The following is a 20,664-nucleotide window of genomic DNA, read 5'->3' as shown; positions in this document are numbered from 1 at the left end:
AGATGCGAGAGATGACAGGATTTTTGTTTGTGTGTGTGTTCAACTGACGGGGACCGTTAACCTTTGAACCCTACTTGCTTTGGGCTTTTTTGTTGAAGTGTGTTATTACAAAGCCAAAAACTGAAAAAAACCATACACCCCCTCACCCCCTTACGTTTTTTTGTCAAAACTCGCAAAATTCAAACTCTGGCATTTTATGCCATTTTTGGGTGCTTCTGGGGCCCCTGTCGGGTGTGTGTGAGGTTTCCACTGTGTTTTTGACCAGAAAAGTGCATTAGAAGCAAGTTGAAAAAAAACTGAAAAAAACGATACAACACCCCACCCTCTTTACGGTTTTTGTCAAAACTCGCAAAATTCAAACTCTGCCATTTTTGGGTGCTTCTGGGGCCCCTGTTGGGTGTGTGTGAGGTTTCCACTGTGTGCATTAGAAGCAAGTTGAAAAAAAATGAAAAAAACGATACAATGTTCATGTTAAAGGTTAAATAACTGTTAATAGTTATCCTCCCTATCCGTGTGGAAGTGGTAAGTTTTTGGCTATTTACGTTTAAAGGAAATAACTTGAAGGCTACGGTTTAGGTCGCTAGCGCTCTAGTTTGCGAGTTAGCATGTGTCTCAAGACCCTGCAGTTGCGCAATATGTTGTAAATAAAAAGAGTATAAATGTGACTATAGTCGTGTTTTGTCATGTCTACAGGGCTCTAATAATGCTTTGTTCATTTTAATATGAAAAAAATAATTTGTCTACCAACTATATGTTTTTTCTTAAGTTTTTATTATTTGCCGTTTTATTATTATTATTATATTTATTTATTACTGATTGATTTATTTTCTTTATTCTTGATTTGTTTATTTATTTTTCATCTTATTTTATGTAGAAAAATAAAAATTACAGTGGAATGTTTTATCAGAGCTTTTCTTGTAGAAAATCGGAACCAAAGCGACGTTTTTTAAATTTTTTTTGTTTTTAATAAATGCGTTTTTGTTTTTTTTTTGGAAAACCTGATGCGGCCCAGTCTCACCCAGACTCGAGCTCCAGTGGCCCGCAAGTAAATTGAGTTTGAGACCCCTGCCCTATACAGTGTGAACAGACCACACTTCATGTCGAGGCACACAAGAGGTAGATGTAGGCCAGCCAGCCAGCTCCGGCCTGGACTGTAAAGACATTAAATAAGATTTGCTCTTCCCTCACTGATCTAATCTTTACCACTAACCCGATTTTCACGGAGCTAAGTAGCTCTTCTCCCTGAGCTGGAAGCTAGTCGTTCGGGCAACAGTGAGGAATGTGTGCCGGGGTGATAGAAAGGGGACTGGAGGTGAGTGATGGATGAGTGTTTTTAAGCCCTCATCGTGGAAGGTAAAAATTTGGAGGAGGTGTTTTGGGGTTTGCTTTAGCATGCTGGGCCCAAATCTACGTGCGTAAAGCCAGCTTGTTTAAACGTTGATTTTCTACGATTTCTATCGCTCACCTCCCGCCTGTCTGCATCTTACATAACATTTGCTGCATGACTTCCCCCCCCCCCCCCCCCCCCCCCCCCCCCCGTCATGCTCCACTAAGTGGATATGTGCTGTGTTGTATGTGGAAAGGCTACATGTGCACACCATTGCATCTGTTGGCTTCTTATCGCTGGTGTGTGTTTTTCTTTTCCCCCAACAGTACAATAGTGACGCCAACTACCGACCGCAAAGCAAATTGTGTGGAGTTTTTATTTTTTATTATAATACTTGGCGAATAAAGAGGATTCAGATTTTGATTAATTAGTAACTTGGAAAAATAATGACATTCATGTTTGGGAAATTGTCATTTAGAAACATCCCAACATTGCCTTAGCAGCAGATGTGACCTTCATTCGTGTTTACCTTTCACACAGCAACATGTCATCTCCCATTCAGTAATTAAATTAACAATAGTTTGAATTTTGTGATTTTTGACAAAAAAACGTAAGGGGGGGGGTGTACCGTTTTTTTCAGTTTTTTTCAACTTGCTTGTAATGTACTTTTCTGGTCAAAAACACAGTGGAAACCTCACACACACTCAACAGGGGCCCCAGAAGCACCCAAAAATGGCGTAAAATGCCAGAGTTTGAATTTTGCGATTTTTGACAAAAACGTGTATCGTTTTTTTCAACTTGCTTCTAATGCACTTTTCTGGTCAAAAACACAGTGGAAACCTCACACGCACTCAACAGGGGCCCCAGAAGCACCCAAAAATGGCATAAAATGCCAGAGTTAGAATTTTGCGATTTATGACAAAAACCTGGGGGGTGAATGTTTTTTTTTTCATTTTTTTTCAACTTGCTTCTAATGCACTTTTAGCGACCTAAACGGTAGCCTTCAAGTTATTTCCTTTAAACTTAAATAGCCAAAAACTTACCACTTCCACACGGATAGGGAGGATAACTATTAACAGTTATTTAACCTTTAACATGAACATTGTATCGTTTTTTTCAACTTGCTTCTAATGCACTTTTTCTGGTCAAAAACACAGTGGAAACCTCACACACACTCAACAGGGGCCCCAGAAGCACCTAAAAATGGCATAAAATGCCAGAGTTTGAATTTTGCGATTTTTGACAAAAACGTAAGGGGGGGGTATCGTTTTTTTCAGTTTTTTTCAACTTGCTTCTAATGTACTTTTCTGTTCAAAAACACAGTGGAAACCTCACACATGCTCAACAGGGGCCCCAGAAGCACCCAAAAATAAAACCTCAGTAGAGCACATATAAGACATTTGGAGGAGGAAGTTGGTGTGCCGTTGGTTTGTCGTCCCCCAGCACCAAAGTTCCTTCCTGGCTCCGTTTTTTTATGTGAATACCCAAGTACTAGAAACAACAGAAAATAGGTCTTGGGTGGTTTGAGAAGTATCCGTGGTAATTACTTACACATCACATGTGTTAAGCAGGGCCGTGTTGGCAGGGGAGGTTGCAGAGTCGATGTTATGACCGAGCAAGTAAGTGATTTCCTGCTTCAGATAGCGGCTTGTGTTTCCTCCTGTGTAAATCTGTCTTAACAAAATAACGATCTGAGGCTAAATGTGAAACTGGATAGGCCATGCGCCCCCCCCCAAACATACTCCCTGGTAGCAGGTCAGCAAAACCACGGTGGGAGCTTTACATCTGTCTTTGATCAATACTCACTGGTGTGTTGGACTTGACCACAAGCTTACTTTGACTGTATTGTTATGCTGTCAGCTGGATGGGACCTAATCAGCATTTTAGGTCTCTATTGGTGTTTTATATTGGCAAAAGCAGGTACCAGGGTTCGACAATAACGATGTACCGATGGCCCGGGGCAAGTTAAAACAAAATTCGGGCAAGTAAACCCAATCAGAACTTTGGCATGCCATACTGCCAAGAGTTTTTTTTTAAAGCGGTTCTTGTTGGGTGTTGGTAAAACACGAACTGCGTAATTCCGGTGGTAATTTGCAAACCAATCCTTGCAAATCTTGAAATGGACCAATCAGAATCGTTCATTTAGACCACGGTCTGCGTTTTACCCACACCTGTTCTTGTTCGTGATCAACCAATCATTGGCATTGTGAAACGAATGAATGATGCTAACCAACGTTCTACGGTATTATGTCTTAGTAGTTGGGCAGTAGTCGTCATAGTAGTAGTCTATTTCGGTTCCTCGTACGCAGAGCCAATACAATATGGGTGAAAAAATCCACTATTATCTCTCATTGGTCGAGAAAATTCATAATTTCATCCCCACATGCTTATTTGTTTTAAGTTGTTTTAATCATGACTAGAGATGACCAAAACAAGCATTAAGTAATTTTTGATTTTAATGTAGAGCCCCCGGGTACTATCTTGTACTTTACTAGAAGCCCAGCATGCTGTCACTACAACATTTAGATACATGGATAGATAAGACAACAACCAGGGGTGTCCATGATGTTGACATCAGATATGGGCCATTATCACATACTACAGTATTAATTGTCCCTGTACCCTAGAAACCGCCCATGAATGATACGGGAAAAGGCTGAAATGATACTGTGAGTTCATAGAGCTTTTAATCATGTCCAGTATCAGCCCCCGGTAGCTGTCCACTCAGAGCGCGCTGCTCTGGTATCGTGCCCGTGAAACAACCAATCAGAGAACAGAGTGCTTAGTGCCTAGTGCTTCTCCAGTCACCAAAAAACCCAAACTTGATTAATGGAACTTTTAATTGTCAGACATTGATAAGATAAGACTGTTGATAAAATATTATTGTTGAAATATTTTTTGCAATTGTTGTGTTTACACTGTTTAGACATAATACATGTAATAAACTGAACATTTTCTGGAAACGTGATAATAAGCTCATGATTAAATAGTATGTGATAATAAGATCATCACATGGTTTGTCTGGTATCAGGCCCAGTATCATGCCCCAGCGTGCCAGTATATGTTGTTACTGACACTTGGGGGCATGATACCTGGCCTGGTACCAGACAAACCATGTGATAACCTATAAATATCAGATATGTACATTAGGTGTGTCATTATGTGTGTGATTTTTGTCTCCCGTATTGCTCTTATTTACAAAATTTTAGTTTCAAACTGAATGATTAATTTGTCTACATTTTGTCTTTGTTTTTTTCTCCCATACTCCACTCTGCCCCGCCTCTTCCTTCCCTGACTGCAGTCCAGCAAAGAAGATAAACTGTCCAGCCGTATTCAGAGCATGCTGGGCAATTACGACGAGATGAAAGAACCAATTGGTGACACCCTTCCGAAGCTCAGCACCAAACCAACGAACAGCTCATCTTCCTCGGAGGAGAAATCCGGCCCGACTTTGTTTGCCGGCGACCAGCGAGGAAGCGGCAGCAGCCAGAGCAGCAAGTGGACTCCTGTCGGCCCCGCATCAGGAGCCTCCTCATCCCAGTCTCAGAAACGCTCCGGACTCCAGGGGGGCCACAGTAGCCAGAGGGGCAACGGCGGTAGCAGCGGCGGCGGCGGCAGCAGCAGCAGTAGCCAAAGACACGGCGGAGAGGTGCGGGAAAAGAAGTCGAGTAAACACGGCGGAGGGTCCGATCACTCAAAGTCGCACACATCCAGTCCGGCGAAGGGCTCGCTGAGCTCCTCCGGCGTCAACAGCCACTCGCGGAGCTCGTTGGCCGCCGAGCAGCACCACAGCAAGGAACGCTACAGGTCCAAATCCCCCCGGGACCGAGAGGCCAACTGGGACTCGCCCTCGCGGCTTCACACCGCCTTCCCCAGCGGACAGCACCCGAATCAGGCCTTCCCCCCGTCGCTCATGTCCAAACCGGGCTCCATGCTTCAGAAGCCCACGGCCTATGTGAGGCCTATGGACGGCCAGGAGACAGCGGAAGCCAAGAGCTCACAAGCGGAGAGCTACAGCGGACAGTCGCACAGCAACACCATGGGGGAGATGAAGTCTAATGGCAAGGCATCGCTGACCAAGCTCAAGATCCCCTCGCAGCCTGTAGAGGTACGACTGTTTATCAAATCAAATCAACTTTATTTGTATAGCACTTTTTCCTGCAAAGACATGCAACACAAAGTGCTTTACAGAATTAAAAACAAATACCACAATTAAAAGGATAAACAAATACTAAGAAAGCCACACACACACACACACACCCACACACACACACCTTTGGGGCAAATGGGCGGACCCCCACATTAAAGGGAGGAACCCCCAGCCGGCCAAGTTGAAGGGAGACTACCTAAAGGTAGTCTTCAAGTTATTTCCTTTAAACTTAAATGGCCAAAAACTTACCACTTCCACACGGATAGGGAGGATAACTATTAACAGTTATTTAACCTTTAACATGAACATGAATCAAACGTAATAATTTTTTCTGGGTACATGATACCATGCAGCATCCATATCAAACTTGCACGGGCCGCACTAACATTAAACTTTCATATCAAGGCGCGGGCCTCAAACTAGTGTCCTGCGGGCCACATTTGGCCCGCGGGCCGCATGTTTGACAACCCTGGTTTATATAATACGGCGACTCCAAATTGTCCATAGGTATGAATGTGAGTGTGAATGGTTGCTTGTCTATATGTGCCCTGTGATTGGCTGGCCACCAGTCCAAGGTGTACCCCGCCTCTCGCCCTAAGACAAGACAGCTGGGATAGGCTCCAGCACCCCCCGCGACCCTCATGAGGAAAAGCGGTAGAAAATGAATGAATGAATGCTTTGTATGCAAATGTATGTTTGTATCTCGCTAAAAGCATTAGCCACATGTCTGAAAATGCCCCACTGACTTTCCGTATATTCCAAACCTGTTCCACCTAGCTAAACTCGACGTGTGGCGGAATGCTTTACTTCTGTAAAAAGGAAAACTTAAGCGTATTGTGTCTTTTTTTTTTTTTAGGGATCCGGGGATGCCAACTGCGTGGATGAGATTCTGAAGGTGAGTATGTTACCGGTGGTTAGTATTTCTGTGAAAGTATTCAGCGTCTTCAGCCTTGCGTCAAGAGTGTTTCACAAAGCCTGCACCTTATTTTCCCCCTCTGCCTGCGTGCGTCTCAGGAAATGACTCAGTCCTGGCCCCCTCCATTGACAGCCATCCACACCCCCTGCAAGACGGAGCCCTCCAAGTTTCCGTTCCCCACCAAGGTCAGCATTGCCCAGCAGCTGCCTTTTTATTCAGTGTGTCGAGATGAACTTTTTCTAAGGTTCTATCTATGTTCATCTATGCTTTGTTTCTGTAGTTATAACTGATAAGACCTATGTTCTGGCTAGTCAGTGAATGTTACATGAAACAGAATAATCGCAAAGGACTAATACTAATGTTTTTTTTTTTTCTACCACAGGATTCTCACTCCTTTGCAAGTGAGTAAGACACCCGATTCCCAGTCCCTGCTATATAGAAATGGAGACATACATTCCACCAAAGTTGCAACCTCCCTGAGGCCCACTTTTACCAAAATACATCATGGATTGCCGCCACATTGATATACGTATAATGTACATCAGGGGTCTCAAACTTGCGGCCCGTCAAAAATCACAAAATTTTAACACATCATTTTACCCCATTTTGGGTCCTCCTGGGGCCCCTGTGTGTGAGGTTTCTCGTGTTTTTTCTACCAAAAAAGTGCAATAGCAGCAAGTTGAAAAATCTGAAAAAAAAAAACAAAAACGACATCAGGGGTCTCAAACTCGCGGCCCTCGGGCCAAATGCAGCCCGCAAGACGCTACTTTGAGGCCCCCACTTTGATACCAAAGTTTAATGTTGAAATGACAGCTCAAAGCTGTGTGCACACCAGACACAATTAACATGATTTTACCCCGCCCCATACTGTTACCCTACCCTTGTTACCCCGCCCTGTTTTGCTTTGGATTAGCAATGAAGCTAAAGGCTTATGACACTGGGTTACAAATAAATGCAGGAAATGATTTGGAATAAAACGGAAAATACACGGTCAAGATAAAGCATCTCATCAAACATGTTGTTAGAGTTACAACGCTGCTCCCAGATGGAACCGAGTACGATGCTAACTTGCTAATTGGGTCAAATTATTAAGTTTCATTAATGTTCATGTTAAAGGTTAAATAACTGTTAACACTGTACATTTGAATCTTGCGACCTAAACGGTAGCCTCCAAGTTATTTCCTTTAAACTTAAATAGCCAAAAACTCACCACTTCCACACGGATAGGGAGGATAACGATTAAGTTATTTAACCTTTAACAGCATCCATATCAAACTTGCGCGGGCCGCACTAACATTAAATTTTCATATCAAGGCGGGGGCCTCAAACTAGTGTCCTGCGGGCCACATTTGGCCCGCGGACCGCGTGTTTGAGACCACTGATTTATATAATACGGCGACTCCTAATTGTCCATAGGTATGAATGTGAGTGTGAATGGTTGTTTGTCTGTGTGGTTAGCCACATTTGGCCCTCGTGTTTGAGACCCCTGCTCTAATGTGTTGCTAATGCGTTTATTTACACTCTCCTAACTTCCACGTTTGTTTTACAGAGCGAGGCGGTTCTTCCAAGAGCTCAAGCAGCCACCAGTCCAAAGCCTGTGATGACCAGCCAACGTACGCATTTTCAATTTGACCTCATTTATAGCGTGACCGCTCCCGAGAATTCTTATTAAACTGCAACATTCTCGTATCTCAGTATGCTGGAAGATGACTTGAAGCTCAGCAGCAGTGAAGACAGTGATGGAGAGCAGGACTCTGCCAAGAACATCTCAAGAAACAAATCAGAAAGGTTAGACCTTTTTTTTGGAAAGTCACTCAAACCTATGAAACAGACATCGAATCAGCGTTTTTGTGATTTATTACATATCTGAACTTGGCCCAGTCACCTTTTGCGATATATTAATGTTGTTTTTTTTTTTTGGCAGCAATAACAGCGAAGGACCTGAGCAGTCCAGAGATGATTCCAGTAGTCACAGCGGCTCAGAGAGTAGCTCGGGTTCGGACAGTGAGAGCGAGAGCAGCACAACGGACAGTGAGGCCAATGAACCGCCAAGGCCTGCTTCTCCTGAGGTAAAAAAATGACTCCATAGTAACTTTATATGTTAACTTGGACCCGCTTGCGTTGACCCGGTATGAACACAGACTAATTTAGGATGCTGGTTGACTTCCATTCATTCATTCATTCATTTTCTACCGCTTTTTCCTCACGAGGGTCGCTGGGGGTGCTGGAGCCTATCCCAGCTGTCTTCAGTCGAGAGGCGGGGTACACCCTGGACTGGTGGCCAGCCAATCACAGGGCACATATAGACAAACAACCATTCACACTCACATTCATACCTATGGACAATTTGGAGTCGCTAATTAACCTAGCATGTTTTTGGAATGTGGGAGGAAACCGGAGTACCCAGAGAAAACCCACGCATGCACGGGGAGAACATGCAAACTCCATACAGACATGGCTGAGGGTGGAATTGAACCCTGGTCTCCTAGCTGTGAGGTATGCGCGCTAACCACTCGACTGCCGTGCCGCTATTGACAGTTTATTTGATTATTATTTAATTCATTCATTCATTCATTTTCTACATGCTGGAGCCCATTCCAGCTGTCTTCAGGCGAGAGGCGGGGTACACCCTGGACCGGTGGCCAGCCAATCACAGGGCACATATAGACAAACAACCATTCACACTCACATTCATACCTATGGACAATTAGGAGTCGCCAATTAACCTAGCATGTTTTTGGAATGTGGGAGGAAACCGGAGTACCCGGAGAAAACCCACGCATGCACGGGGAGAACATGCAAACTCCACACAGGGTGGAATTGAACCCTGGTCTCCTAGCTGCGAGGTCTGCGCGCCAACCACTAGTCCACCGTGCCGCGGTTGACTTCCATATTGCTTAAAATTTGAAAGAAAATTTTATTTTTTTGGACATTCTTAACTATTAAAGAAGTGTAAAAAGAAGTGCAAAACAGCTCAGATTAACATCACAAAAAGCCAAAGAAAAAGCAAAACAGTCACGGAGTCACACTTATGACTAAGGATCGACCGATACATCGGCCGGCCGATATATCAGGCCGATATTTGCGTTTTTTCCTTGTATCGGCCGATACGCGTGTGAGTTCGCCGATGTATTTTTTTCCACCGAATGATTTACAGTTTTGTGTTGCAACACACGTAGTCGCGGTACCCCGCCCCCCAAGAGCGCATTTTCACACATTTCACAAAAAAAAATCGGTATCGGCATCGCCCCCCAAAAAAAAAAACATATCGGTCGATCCCTACTTATGACGCTGAAAATTCCAATGAAAAATATGTGATTTATTTTCTTTCAGCCTGAACAACCAATGGCCAACAAGTGGCAGCTGGACAACTGGTTCAAGAAGGCGAAGCAGTTCTCTCCCGCGTCGCCATTGGACAACAACAACGTCCAAACCAAGAGCAAAAAAGAGAGCAGGGATAACAGCTCAGGTCGAGGCTATGGCGGTCAGGGCGGGGGATCCAAGGACTCCTCAACACCGGCCCCAAGCAGAGATCTTCGTGCAGCTCAAAAAGGTGGCGAGAGTACCCGCGGTCGCCAGAAATCTCCTGCTCAGAGTGAAAGCAGCACCGGTAACCGGAGGCCCGTTGGGAAGAAACAACCGAAAAAGTCCGAAAAACCCCCAGTGGTGGAGGAGCCTAGAGGAGGCCTCAGGGTGGAAAGCGAACCAGCTCCCGAGATCCCGCCGCACCGGCCCAAAGCCGCCACCAAGGGTTCCAGAAAGCCGAGCATCAAAAAGGAACCGAAATCCTCTCCGCGGCCTACCACAGCCGCCGCCTCCGCCGCCGCTGCTACCGTGGACAAGCGCAAGTCCAAAACCGGCTCCAAGTCGTCTCGTGAGAAGTCTCGAGAGTTTGTCACAAACTCATCGTCGTCGGACTCGGAAGGAAACGACAGCATCCCGTCTTCATCGCAGACGCCGAAATACACTGAGAGCATCAGGACGCCCGTGTGCGTGTTCTCCCCAATGGAGGAGAAGGAGCTCCTGTCCCCTTTAAGTGACCCGGAGGAGCGCTACATCATGAGGCAGCCTCCGCAGCAGGTTCTAATAGTCAAGATAGGTCAGTAAAGCCCAAAAAAAAATATTACCATAACAGTATTTTTCTGTAAGTATACTAAACTGTACCTTTCCTATCCCATCTCCTGTAGATCTCAGCTTGTTATCCAGGATCCCCGGTCGGCCATACAAGGAACCCGCTGAGATAAAAGTGGAGCGGGACGACTCCCAAGACAGAGACGGCAAGGACTTCAGCAAGCAGAGCTCCGAAAAGAGCTCAAGCAAAGCCAAGAGGAAGCACAAGGTTTTGAAGGACTATATTTAGTGTAGCATTCATAACAGTACTGCTGTAATATCCAACTCATACTTTGTATGATCTTTTATAGAATGACGAAGAAGGCACCAAACCGGACAGCAAGCGAAGCAAGTTGGAGGAGAAGTCTCAATCACACCATAAAAGCAGCAGTAAAGAGTAAGTACCTGATCAATATCTTACACCGGCTTTCACTTTAGGTCAGGGGTCTCAAACTCAATTTACCTGGGGGCCACTGGAGCTAGGGTCTGGGCAAGGCTGGGCCGCATCAGGTTTTCCAAAAAAAAAAAAAACGCATTTATTAAAAACAGAAAAATATACAAACTTTTTCAGTGCTTTGGTTCCGATTTTCTACAATAAAAGATCTGATAAAACATTCCACTGTTCTCAAATATCTTTGTTTTTTCTACACAAAATAAGATGAAAAATAATTAAACAAATCAAGAATAAAGAAAATCAATCAATCGGTAATAAATAAATATAATAATAATAATAAAACAGCAACTTAAGAAACCACATATAGTTGGTGGGTAGACCAATGATATTTTTCAGATTAAAATGAACAAAGCATTATTAGAGCCCTGTAGACATGACAAAACACGACTATAGTCACATTTATACTCTTTTTATTTACAACATATTGCGCAACTGCAGGGTCTTGAGACACATGCTAACTCGCAAACTAGAGAGCTAGCGACCTAATCCTTTAATCCTTAAGGTGAGAACTACTTGCTCGAACTTGCCCCATGTAAAATGAAAGGACTGCCGTAATGATATCATATATTAATATATGCTATACTCTTTTTATTTACAACATATTGCGCAACTGCAGGGACTTGAGACACATGCTAACTCGCAAACTAGAGAGCTGGCGACCTAAACGCTAGCCTTCAAGTTATTTCCTTTAAACTTAAATAGCCAAAAACTTACCACTTCCACACGGATAGGGAGGATAACTATTAACAGTTATTTAACCTTTAACATGAACATTAATCAAACGTAGTAATTTTTTCTGAGTACATGATACCATACAGCATCCATATCAAACTTGCGCGGGCCGCACTAACATTAAACTTTCATATCAAGGCGGGGGCCTCAAACTAGTGTCCCGCAGAGCGGAGTGTCGAATTTGGGAGAAAACTTTATTTTTCTTGCAAACATTAACTTGCACTCTTTGCTACGTAAAGACATGAAAGCCCCGTCTCTCAACCATAACAGGAAGCGGAAAACCCCAGTCCCTTGCGCCCACCCCTTCGCTATCGATCATTCCTGGGGGGGGGGGGTGAATTATGTCCAGGTAACCTACCACTACAGGTTCTTATTTTTCTTCTGACATATACATCATACGGCGGTGCTGTTATTTAACCCCAAAAGTCAGACAACACAATAACATAGTTTTTGTTGTTTGCGTGTCCAACAACACGGAACATATGTCCTTAGTTGTATGTTATGTGCCAACAGATCCAAGAGGTCTTTGGAGAAGAAAGAGGAGCCGGTCCCCTCTCCGTCAATGGCGGGTCTCCAGCGCACGCCCAAAGCGGAGCATCCGAGTCGGAAGCGGACCGCCAGCCAATCGTCCACGTCGCTCTCCAGCGGGGCGGGGAGCGGCAAGGAAGGCGGCGGCCACAGCACCAAGAGCACCTCCACATCCAAGCACAGAAAAGGCGAGGACAAGGGACGCAGCAATCGGGACGGCAAGGTGCGTCATCCAGACGGCATTCCGCTTCTCTTTCTTCTCCGACCGAGACTTCATCCGCTCTTTCTTGCCGTCTCTGCAGGAGAAAACCTCAAAGGGCTGCGATAACCAGCTGGCTGTGCCGCCGCTTTCCACCGACGGCTCCAAATCTCACAGATCCAAGCTGCCTTTTGAGGATAGGTAAGCCATGTTATCCTAAAAGCGATGCTTTTTGGACTAGAGCCAGGCTATGAGATGTCATTATGCTTTGGCAAGTAAACAACATATTCTACTTTATTTATTTAAGGTTATTTCAAAACAATCCTACATGTGTAATGTTTTGTTTTTTTCCGATGTTTATTTCAGGGCTCATTCAGCAGATCACTACTTGCAAGAAGCCAAGAAACTTAAACACAACGCGGACGCACTGGTAAGAGCTTGTCACATTTATTCACATGTCATGGTATACCATAATATCCACACCGTAGATCAGTGATTTTCAACCTTTTTTGAGCCACGGCACATTTTTTACAAAATCTTGTGGCACACCACTAACCAAAAATGTTCCAAAATGTCACCACAACCTCACACGTGCATCAATAAGTCTATGGGAGGAACAAGGTAGGTGTTGCCACACGGACCAATATTACATTGCTCTGCCAGTCTTTACACCACAGACACTCCACAGTAGCCACGTTTTTACATCACCACTTTTTCTCTTTCCCAATCACCTTTCGGGAAACAATGGTATCCATGGAAAGGAATATTCCAATCTCTTGTCTACATGCGCCGTGAAAATCAACCAGAATAGTCAATGGGTCATGCGCGGTAAAACGTAAACATCAACATCACGTGATACCGACTTTTTTTCCGAAGTTTTTCTTTCACCTGTTGGAATAACTCCGTATTGCCAGTTTTTCGTCTGTCCAGTCTTGAAATTTAGTTTGAATCAAAAACAAACTTTGCTTAGTCCAGTGCCGATTGCTGGCCTCCATTTTTAAAAGTGAAGAACGTCTGGATCTGCGTGTTACGTCATATCTGAGCATGCGCTGAAAGAACGCACCCGGGATCAATTTAAACAGGAAAAGATCAAATTCAATCTTGCTAATATTTTATAATTAAACTCAGGACATGTTTTATATAGATATATATTTTCTTTTTTAATAAAACTGGACTTGTGAATAAAGTATAGAAGGGTTTAGATTCTGTTTCACAGATGGCGGTAATGCGTACGAAAGCTGCTTGCCAACCGCCAATAAACAACAGAAGAAGAAAAACACCAGGAAGAAGAACGCACCCTGACAAATTTCCGTTTGAGCGGGTACAAGATACCTCAATCGGATTGGTTAAAGGAATATTCCATCCCTGTTCAATTCTTTCCGTTTGAGCAAATAAACCAAATGCAATTGGAATATTTGGGTCCATATATTCATGGCTATTGACATAATATTTGCAAATGATGATTAATAAATGTTAATTATAAAAAGTGATATTGGATAATTCCTCACGGCACACCAGACGGTTTCTCAAGATACACTAGTGTGCCGCGGCACAGTGGTTGAACACTGAATCATATTTGAACAGCCTCATAATTCCTTCATCACACACTTTGTCAGCCTCTCTCTCTCTCTTTCGTTGTCACTCTTGTTGTCTCAAGGAAAATGATCCATTTAGCATAATTTATCCTCTTCATTCAATCCAGCCTTTTGAAACCTTTTCATGTCCAATTGTTTGCATGGTCTGCTCAGCTGGACCGTTTTGAGAAGGCCATCTACTACCTGGATGCGGTGGTGTCATTCATTGAATGCGGCAACGCCCTCGAGAAGAGCGCCCAGGAGGCCAAGTCTCCCTTTCCCATGTACGCCGAAACGGTGGAGCTTATCAAGTAAGTAAGAAAGGAAGAAAACAAGACGGGAATAGCTCGGTGTTCTCGTAGCTAATATGTGTTTTGTCTTCACGCTCAGGTACACAATGAAGTTAAAGAGCTACATGGCGCCAGATGCGACACCAGCAGATAAACGTGTAGCAGTTCTTTGGTAAGTGTTCTGACTCAAGGTACCTTCACAAAGTCATGGGTTGCCTATTTAATGGACGAGACGATAAGCAAAGATTGTAACAAGACAAAATTTAATGTTTGTTTTTGTACACCTATTGTATACTATAAAAGGAATGCTGCAAAAACACAAATTTTTTTGCTGTAAACCAAGGGTCTCAAACTTAATTTACCTGGGGGCCACTGGAGCTAGGGTCTGGGCAAGGCTGGGCCGCATCAGGTTTTCCAAAAAAAAAAAAAAACGCATTATTAAAAACAGAAAAATATACAAACTTTTTCAGTGCTTTGGTTCCGATTTTCTACAATAAAAGCTCTGATAAAACATTCCACTGTTCTCAAATATCTTCATTTTTATTTTTCTGCACAAAATAAAATGAAAAATAAACAAAGAATAAAGAAAATCAATCAATCTGTAATAAATAAATATAATTATAATAATAAAACGGCAAATAATAAAAACTTAAGAAACCACATATAGTTGGTGGGTAGACAAATTATTTTTTTCAGATTAAAATGAACAAAGCATTATTAGAGCCCTGTAGACATGACAAAACACGACTATAGTCACATTTATACTCTTTTTATTTACAACATATTGCGCAACTGCAGGGTCTTGAGACACATGCTAACTCGCAAACTAGAGAGCCAGCGACCTAAACGGTAGCCTTCAAGTTATTTCCTTTCAACTTAAATAGCCAAAAACTTACCACTTCCACATGGATAGGGAGGATAACTATTAACAGTTATTTAACCTTTAACATGAACATTATCAAACGTAATAATTTTTTCTGGGTACATGATACCATACAGCATCCATATCAAACTTGCGCGGGCCACACTAACATTAAACTTTCATATCAAGACGGGGGCCTCAAAGTAGTGTCCTGCGGGCCACATTTGGCCCGCGGGCCGCGTGTTTGAGACCCCTGCTTTAAACTGTAATGACTTATGGTCTGATATCCAATGGGTTCACTTTTTTTGTGATGCCAACTAGAAATTGCACTTTAGTAAAGTGAAAGGACCTGACTGTTTAGTATAGCACTAAAAAAATACATTGCTACCGTACACAGCGTGTAGCAATAAGAATAATAACAATAATAGCATTTTTCTGTGGAATGAAAAATGCATTGCAAATTACATTGGTTATGAAATTGCTGGTGTTCATAGCATACAGCTTGCAGCATAACTGCAAATGTCACAATACTTATAGGGATGTCGTACAACTCCATAACTTTAAAATATGGCTTGGAACAAACATTATATGCAACATTTGACCAATCGACACAATTGTTTTTTTTCTGCCCAGCCTCCGATGCCAGTCTCTACTCCATCTACGGTTGTTCAAGCTGAGGAAAGACAGCGCTCTGAAATACTCCAAAACACTTACAGAACAGTTAAAGGTACTTTCACTGGAAACCTGAACTACTCCGCTTTTTGAGAGGATAGAGGATTTGCTCAATGTTTGTTTCTCTTCCTGTGTTGACCAGAACTCTCTGAGTAACACCCAGGCTCCCTCTCCTGGCATGGGAAAGTATGTCACACTGTTTGTTTGAAAATGTCAGAAAATGGCTAATATCATTTTTTTTTTTTTTTTTAAAAAAGATTTTTTTTAAAATCTTTGTTTCTTTTCCTCCGTACAGCAAAGCAGCGGGAATGCCATCGCCGGTGTCCCCTAAACTATCACCGGGCACGGCCGGGGGCTACTCATCAGTGAGCAGCAGCAGCAGCGCCAGCTCATCCGTGACCATACCTCAACGTATCCACCAGATGGCCGCCAGCTACGTGCAGGTCACCTCCAACTTCCTCTATGCCACCGAGGTGTGGGACCAGGCGGAGCAGCTGTCAAAGGAGCAGAAAGGTAAAAGCCCACTTACACACTTTATATTATTTTTATATTATATATATTATTATTACTTCTTTTTTTTTTAAAATGGAGATTCCCCCATAATACCAGCATGACAGCCAAAGCTTTTATACATCTATGCCTTTTAAGGATCGACCGATGTATCGGGCCGATACGCGCGTAGGTTCGCCGATGTATTTTTTTTCCACTGCATGATTTACAGTCAGGCATCCGCCGGGGCAACACAAAGCTGTTTACATTTCAATAAATATTTGTTATCATGATTATGTTATCTCAAAGGCAACAGGTAAGTCAGTGTCCTTGGTGGTGTAAACAGCGCGTGGGGTGGGTTTGATTGACAGGCACTGCTATACATGTAGGAATGAAAGGGCTAAATGAACATAAATGAACATTTCAGACGTGACAATGTGGCAGCGACATCAACCCATCACCACTAGGGATCGACCGATATGGGTTTTTTTGAGGCCGATGCCGATACCGATTTTTTCCCATCACCCTTAGCCGATGGCCGATTTTTGCTTGGGCTGATACTGCTTTTGATCCCTCAATTTACATGAAGAAATGACCATGATAACAAATATTTATTGAAATGTAAACAGCTTTGTGTTGCCCTGGCGGATGCCTGACTGTAAATCATGCAGTGGAAAAAAATACATCGGCGAACCTACGTGCTTATCGGCCGATACCGATACAAGGAAAAAACACAAATATTGCCCCGATATATCGACCGGCCTTCATTCTTCACTTATATACGTTTTGAATAGTTTTCTGCATATGAAACTATAAAAAAAAATGATTAATTGGGTTTACATTTTTGACAAAATTGAGTCGGTCGGCCATTGTGAAACGAATGAATGATGCTAACCAACGTTCTACTGTATTATGTCCTAATAGTCGTCATAGTAGTAGTCTGTTGCGGTTCCTCGTACGCAGAGCCAATACAATATGGGTGAAAAAATCCACTATTATCTCTCATTGGTCGAGAAAATTCATAATTTCATCCCCACATTCTTATTTGTTTTAAGCAATCGTGACTAGAGATGACCAAAATAAGCATTAATTCTAATATTAGCTTACCTAATATTGCTGCGTTATTATACACATTGCATGCATGTAGTCATTCAACATTGCTACAACTGTCCAAAAACAAACCCTTGTGGCCTCATTGAAGGTCTGTAGGCTGCTGTTTTATATTCTATTTTATATTCCTCTTTGCTGCAGCAGTCCATTTTCATGCCGCCCTCATTCTCCTCTTGGATAAAAAGTCTCCAAATACAGTAGAACCACATTGTCCATAGTTTTGTTGGCGTTCCAAGTGCTGCTTTCGGAGATGCTTTGTTTTTGCAGTTTTACACCACACGAGATGGAATGGAATGGAATGGAATGGCCTTTATTGTCATTATACAAGATTGGAGAGCTTCTCCTTTCAGTGCAGTAGTCAAGTTAAACAAAAAGTATATAAAAGTAGAGTAAAAAAGACAATTTAACAAGATATACACAAGATATACACAAGATATATACAAGATATATACAAGATATATACAAGATATCCAAAATATACACATAGTATTTCACAGGAGCATATGCAGGAGCAGACATATTGCAGATATATTAATTTTTTTATTATTATTATTTAAAAGAAACTCAAATGCCTTTTTTTTTGCAATGTAGTATACTGGTTTAATACATATACATACATATGTGTATGTACGTGTAGTGTATATATATATATATACAAGTGCATACATAAATACACACACACAGTGGTGTGAACACATTTGCCCCCTTCCTGATTTATTGTTTTTTTGCATGTTTTATTAAATAAATTTAAATATTAGTCAATGACACAGATTGGAGAGCTTCTCCTTTCAGTGCAGTAGTCAAGTTAAAAAAAAAAAGTATATAAAAGTAGAGTAAAAAAGTTTAAAAATTTAACAAGATATATACAAGATATCCAAAATATACACATAGTATTGCACAGGAGCATATGCAGGAGCAGACATATTGTAGATATATTAATTTTAGTGCAATGATAAATGGGTCATATAATGCAAATAATGACTGGTGTATACAGATGAGTAAAGTCACATATGAGTGTATTGTATTGGGTTGTTAAATAAAATAAATATGATTGAGGTAGTGAACAGAGGCAGTGATGGAAATATTGCAAATGATAATCTTCTATCGTTGGTTTTTGTCAGACTTTTTCCAGGAGCTGGACAAAGTGATGGGTCCTCTCATCTTCAACACCAGCAGCATGACAGACCTGGTGCGTTACACCCGCCAGGGCCTCCATTGGCTGCGTCTGGACGCCAAGCTTGTTCCCTAGCGAGGGCTTTTTTTTTTTTTTTTTTAATTTTTTTAAAAAATCCTCCTACACACACAAACACACCTCAGCGACACGGCCCACCTCTGGTCTTCTTCTTATATGCGGGGACACACACACACACGCGTGTTGATGAACCTCTTACACATATCTGCGAAGTGTGTGTCCTTTTTTTTTTATCTACACCAGCTTGCCAGAAACTGAGCAAATTGGAACATCTCAAAACCGCCGACTGCACCACCCGGGGGAGAAGCTCACCATTTTTTTTTTTCTCCACATATCCACATCTTCATAGATTTGTCCTTGAAAGCGCTAGAAGATTTATTTATTATTTATTCCCTGGGCTTCAGTTAACAGGCTACTTTATGTCCCCCCCCCCCCCCCCCCTCACCCACCCATGAAACACCAAAGGTGCTTTAGAATTTTTTAAATGAAGGTTTCTCCTTATGGTTTTTGTGCCTTCTATGTGAGATACAGGAAAACAAAGCAGTCCCTCCGCAGACGATATCTTTACGTGTCATGGTCGACCTGTTTTTTAAAAAACGCTGAGCGCTGAGCTTCCGCACATCAACTTTCAAGTCACCCGAAAATGAGTTTAAGGGCTACTGTGCACTTGATTTATTATTTTTTTTCGCATTAAATATCACGTTTTTAAAACAAATTCCATAAAAACCACATAAATGATCACTTGTAATGGAGCAGAGTGGCCTCTAGGGGTCACTATTGAGGCCTTTTTTTTAAGCCTCGTAATAAGATTTATTGCCTGTTTGAGGCACAGGAAGTTGGCGGTTCTTCCCTTAAAAATGTTTTAAAAAAAAAAAGTCACTTCCGTACAGTGTTGGCTTGTTTTTTTTAACCTCTTGTTTCCCCAGAGTGTATTTTTATAAGTCACAGCAGGGAGTGTTTTAAGCGACGTAAGGTGGTATCCACAAATACAATACCCTTATTTACAAAAAGGGGTGTACAAAAGCGAGACCCCCCCCCCCCCTCCCCCGTGTGGAAAAAAACAATTTGAACGTGCTGTAAGTCACCTCTTTTATCAGCAGTATTGCATTCATAGAATAAAGTAAGAGTATATATATATTTCAAATAATAGATCAAATCAAAATAGATTTATTTATCTATACTAGGCACCAAGTTTAAAACCATTTGACAGGTTTTTTTAATATAAAACATGGAATTGTTTCTATTTAAAACAATGCAAATCATAATTGTGCTCGTTAAGACAAGAGTGGAAATAAAAGGAAGGTGAGCAGATAGATTAATTGTGTTCCGTTTTAATTTAATCACACTCATTAATACTATATGGCTACAACCAGCAGAGGCACTGAATGGTAGCATTGTTCCGCTTAATATGCATTCTGGCATGGAAACAGGAGTTTAGAACATTCACAAAGAGCATATTTTTTTAAAATAATGTCACAATTAGTGATGAGTTACATGGAATTACACTATAATGAAACCAATGTAATGTTTTTGCTTTTTTTATTTAATTGTGACACAGCGCGGCGGTCGAGTGGTTAGCGTGCAGACCTCACAGCTAGCAGACCAGGGTTCAATTCCACCCTCGGCCATCTCTGTGTGGATTTTGCATGTTCTCCCCGTGCATGCGTGGGTTTTCTCCGATTTCCTCCCACATTCCAAAAACATGCTAGGTTAATTAGCGACTCCAAATTGTCCATAGGTATGAATGTGAGTGTGAATGGTTGTTTGTCTATATGTGCCCTGTGATTGGCTGGCCACCAGTACCGGGAGCACACCGCCTCTCGCCCAAATCTCGACAGCTGGGATAGGCTCCAGCTCCCCCCCCTCAACCTTCGTGAGGATAAGCGGTAGAAAATGAATGAATAAATTAATGAATATTACCAAAAAATACATGTACAAAAACATGACATTACATATATAATAATTTTAAAAATTACTTAAAATATTAATTTAGATGTATTTTGATTTCTATTAGTTTACATATTTTTATTACATTTTTTTAAATATGAAAAATAATTTT

The 20,664-nt window shown here is 42.1% G+C and overlaps 1 protein-coding gene across 2 annotated transcripts in view; it reads left to right on the top strand.

Annotated features, from left to right (window-relative positions):
• aff4 (AF4/FMR2 family, member 4) overlaps nt 1–19,644 on the top strand; it is a 37,260-nt gene extending 17,616 nt beyond the window's left edge. For both annotated transcript variants that reach the window (XM_058087139.2, XM_058087138.2), the window contains exons 3-21: nt 4,629–5,435; nt 6,334–6,372; nt 6,492–6,578; nt 6,776–6,794; nt 7,943–8,006; nt 8,089–8,181; nt 8,318–8,462; nt 9,727–10,492; nt 10,581–10,732; nt 10,815–10,900; nt 12,203–12,440; nt 12,520–12,617; nt 12,783–12,846; nt 14,165–14,301; nt 14,381–14,452; nt 15,776–15,869; nt 15,957–16,000; nt 16,110–16,327; nt 18,535–19,644. In XM_058087139.2, coding sequence (XP_057943122.2) covers nt 4,629–5,435; nt 6,334–6,372; nt 6,492–6,578; nt 6,776–6,794; nt 7,943–8,006; nt 8,089–8,181; nt 8,318–8,462; nt 9,727–10,492; nt 10,581–10,732; nt 10,815–10,900; nt 12,203–12,440; nt 12,520–12,617; nt 12,783–12,846; nt 14,165–14,301; nt 14,381–14,452; nt 15,776–15,869; nt 15,957–16,000; nt 16,110–16,327; nt 18,535–18,662 — 3,351 coding nt within the window. In that variant the 3' untranslated portion in view covers nt 18,663–19,644. The remainder of the gene's footprint in view (nt 1–4,628; nt 5,436–6,333; nt 6,373–6,491; nt 6,579–6,775; nt 6,795–7,942; nt 8,007–8,088; nt 8,182–8,317; nt 8,463–9,726; nt 10,493–10,580; nt 10,733–10,814; nt 10,901–12,202; nt 12,441–12,519; nt 12,618–12,782; nt 12,847–14,164; nt 14,302–14,380; nt 14,453–15,775; nt 15,870–15,956; nt 16,001–16,109; nt 16,328–18,534) is intronic.
• Nucleotides 19,645–20,664: the final 1,020 nt, after the last annotated feature.

Source organism: Doryrhamphus excisus, linkage group LG21 (assembly GCF_037039965.1).
Source record: "Doryrhamphus excisus strain RoL-2023G ecotype Guam linkage group LG21, RoL_Dexc_Guam_v1.1, whole genome shotgun sequence".
Taxonomy (NCBI): Eukaryota; Metazoa; Chordata; class Actinopteri; order Syngnathiformes; family Syngnathidae; genus Doryrhamphus; species Doryrhamphus excisus.
This window is presented reverse-complemented; position numbering and strand designations above follow the sequence as displayed.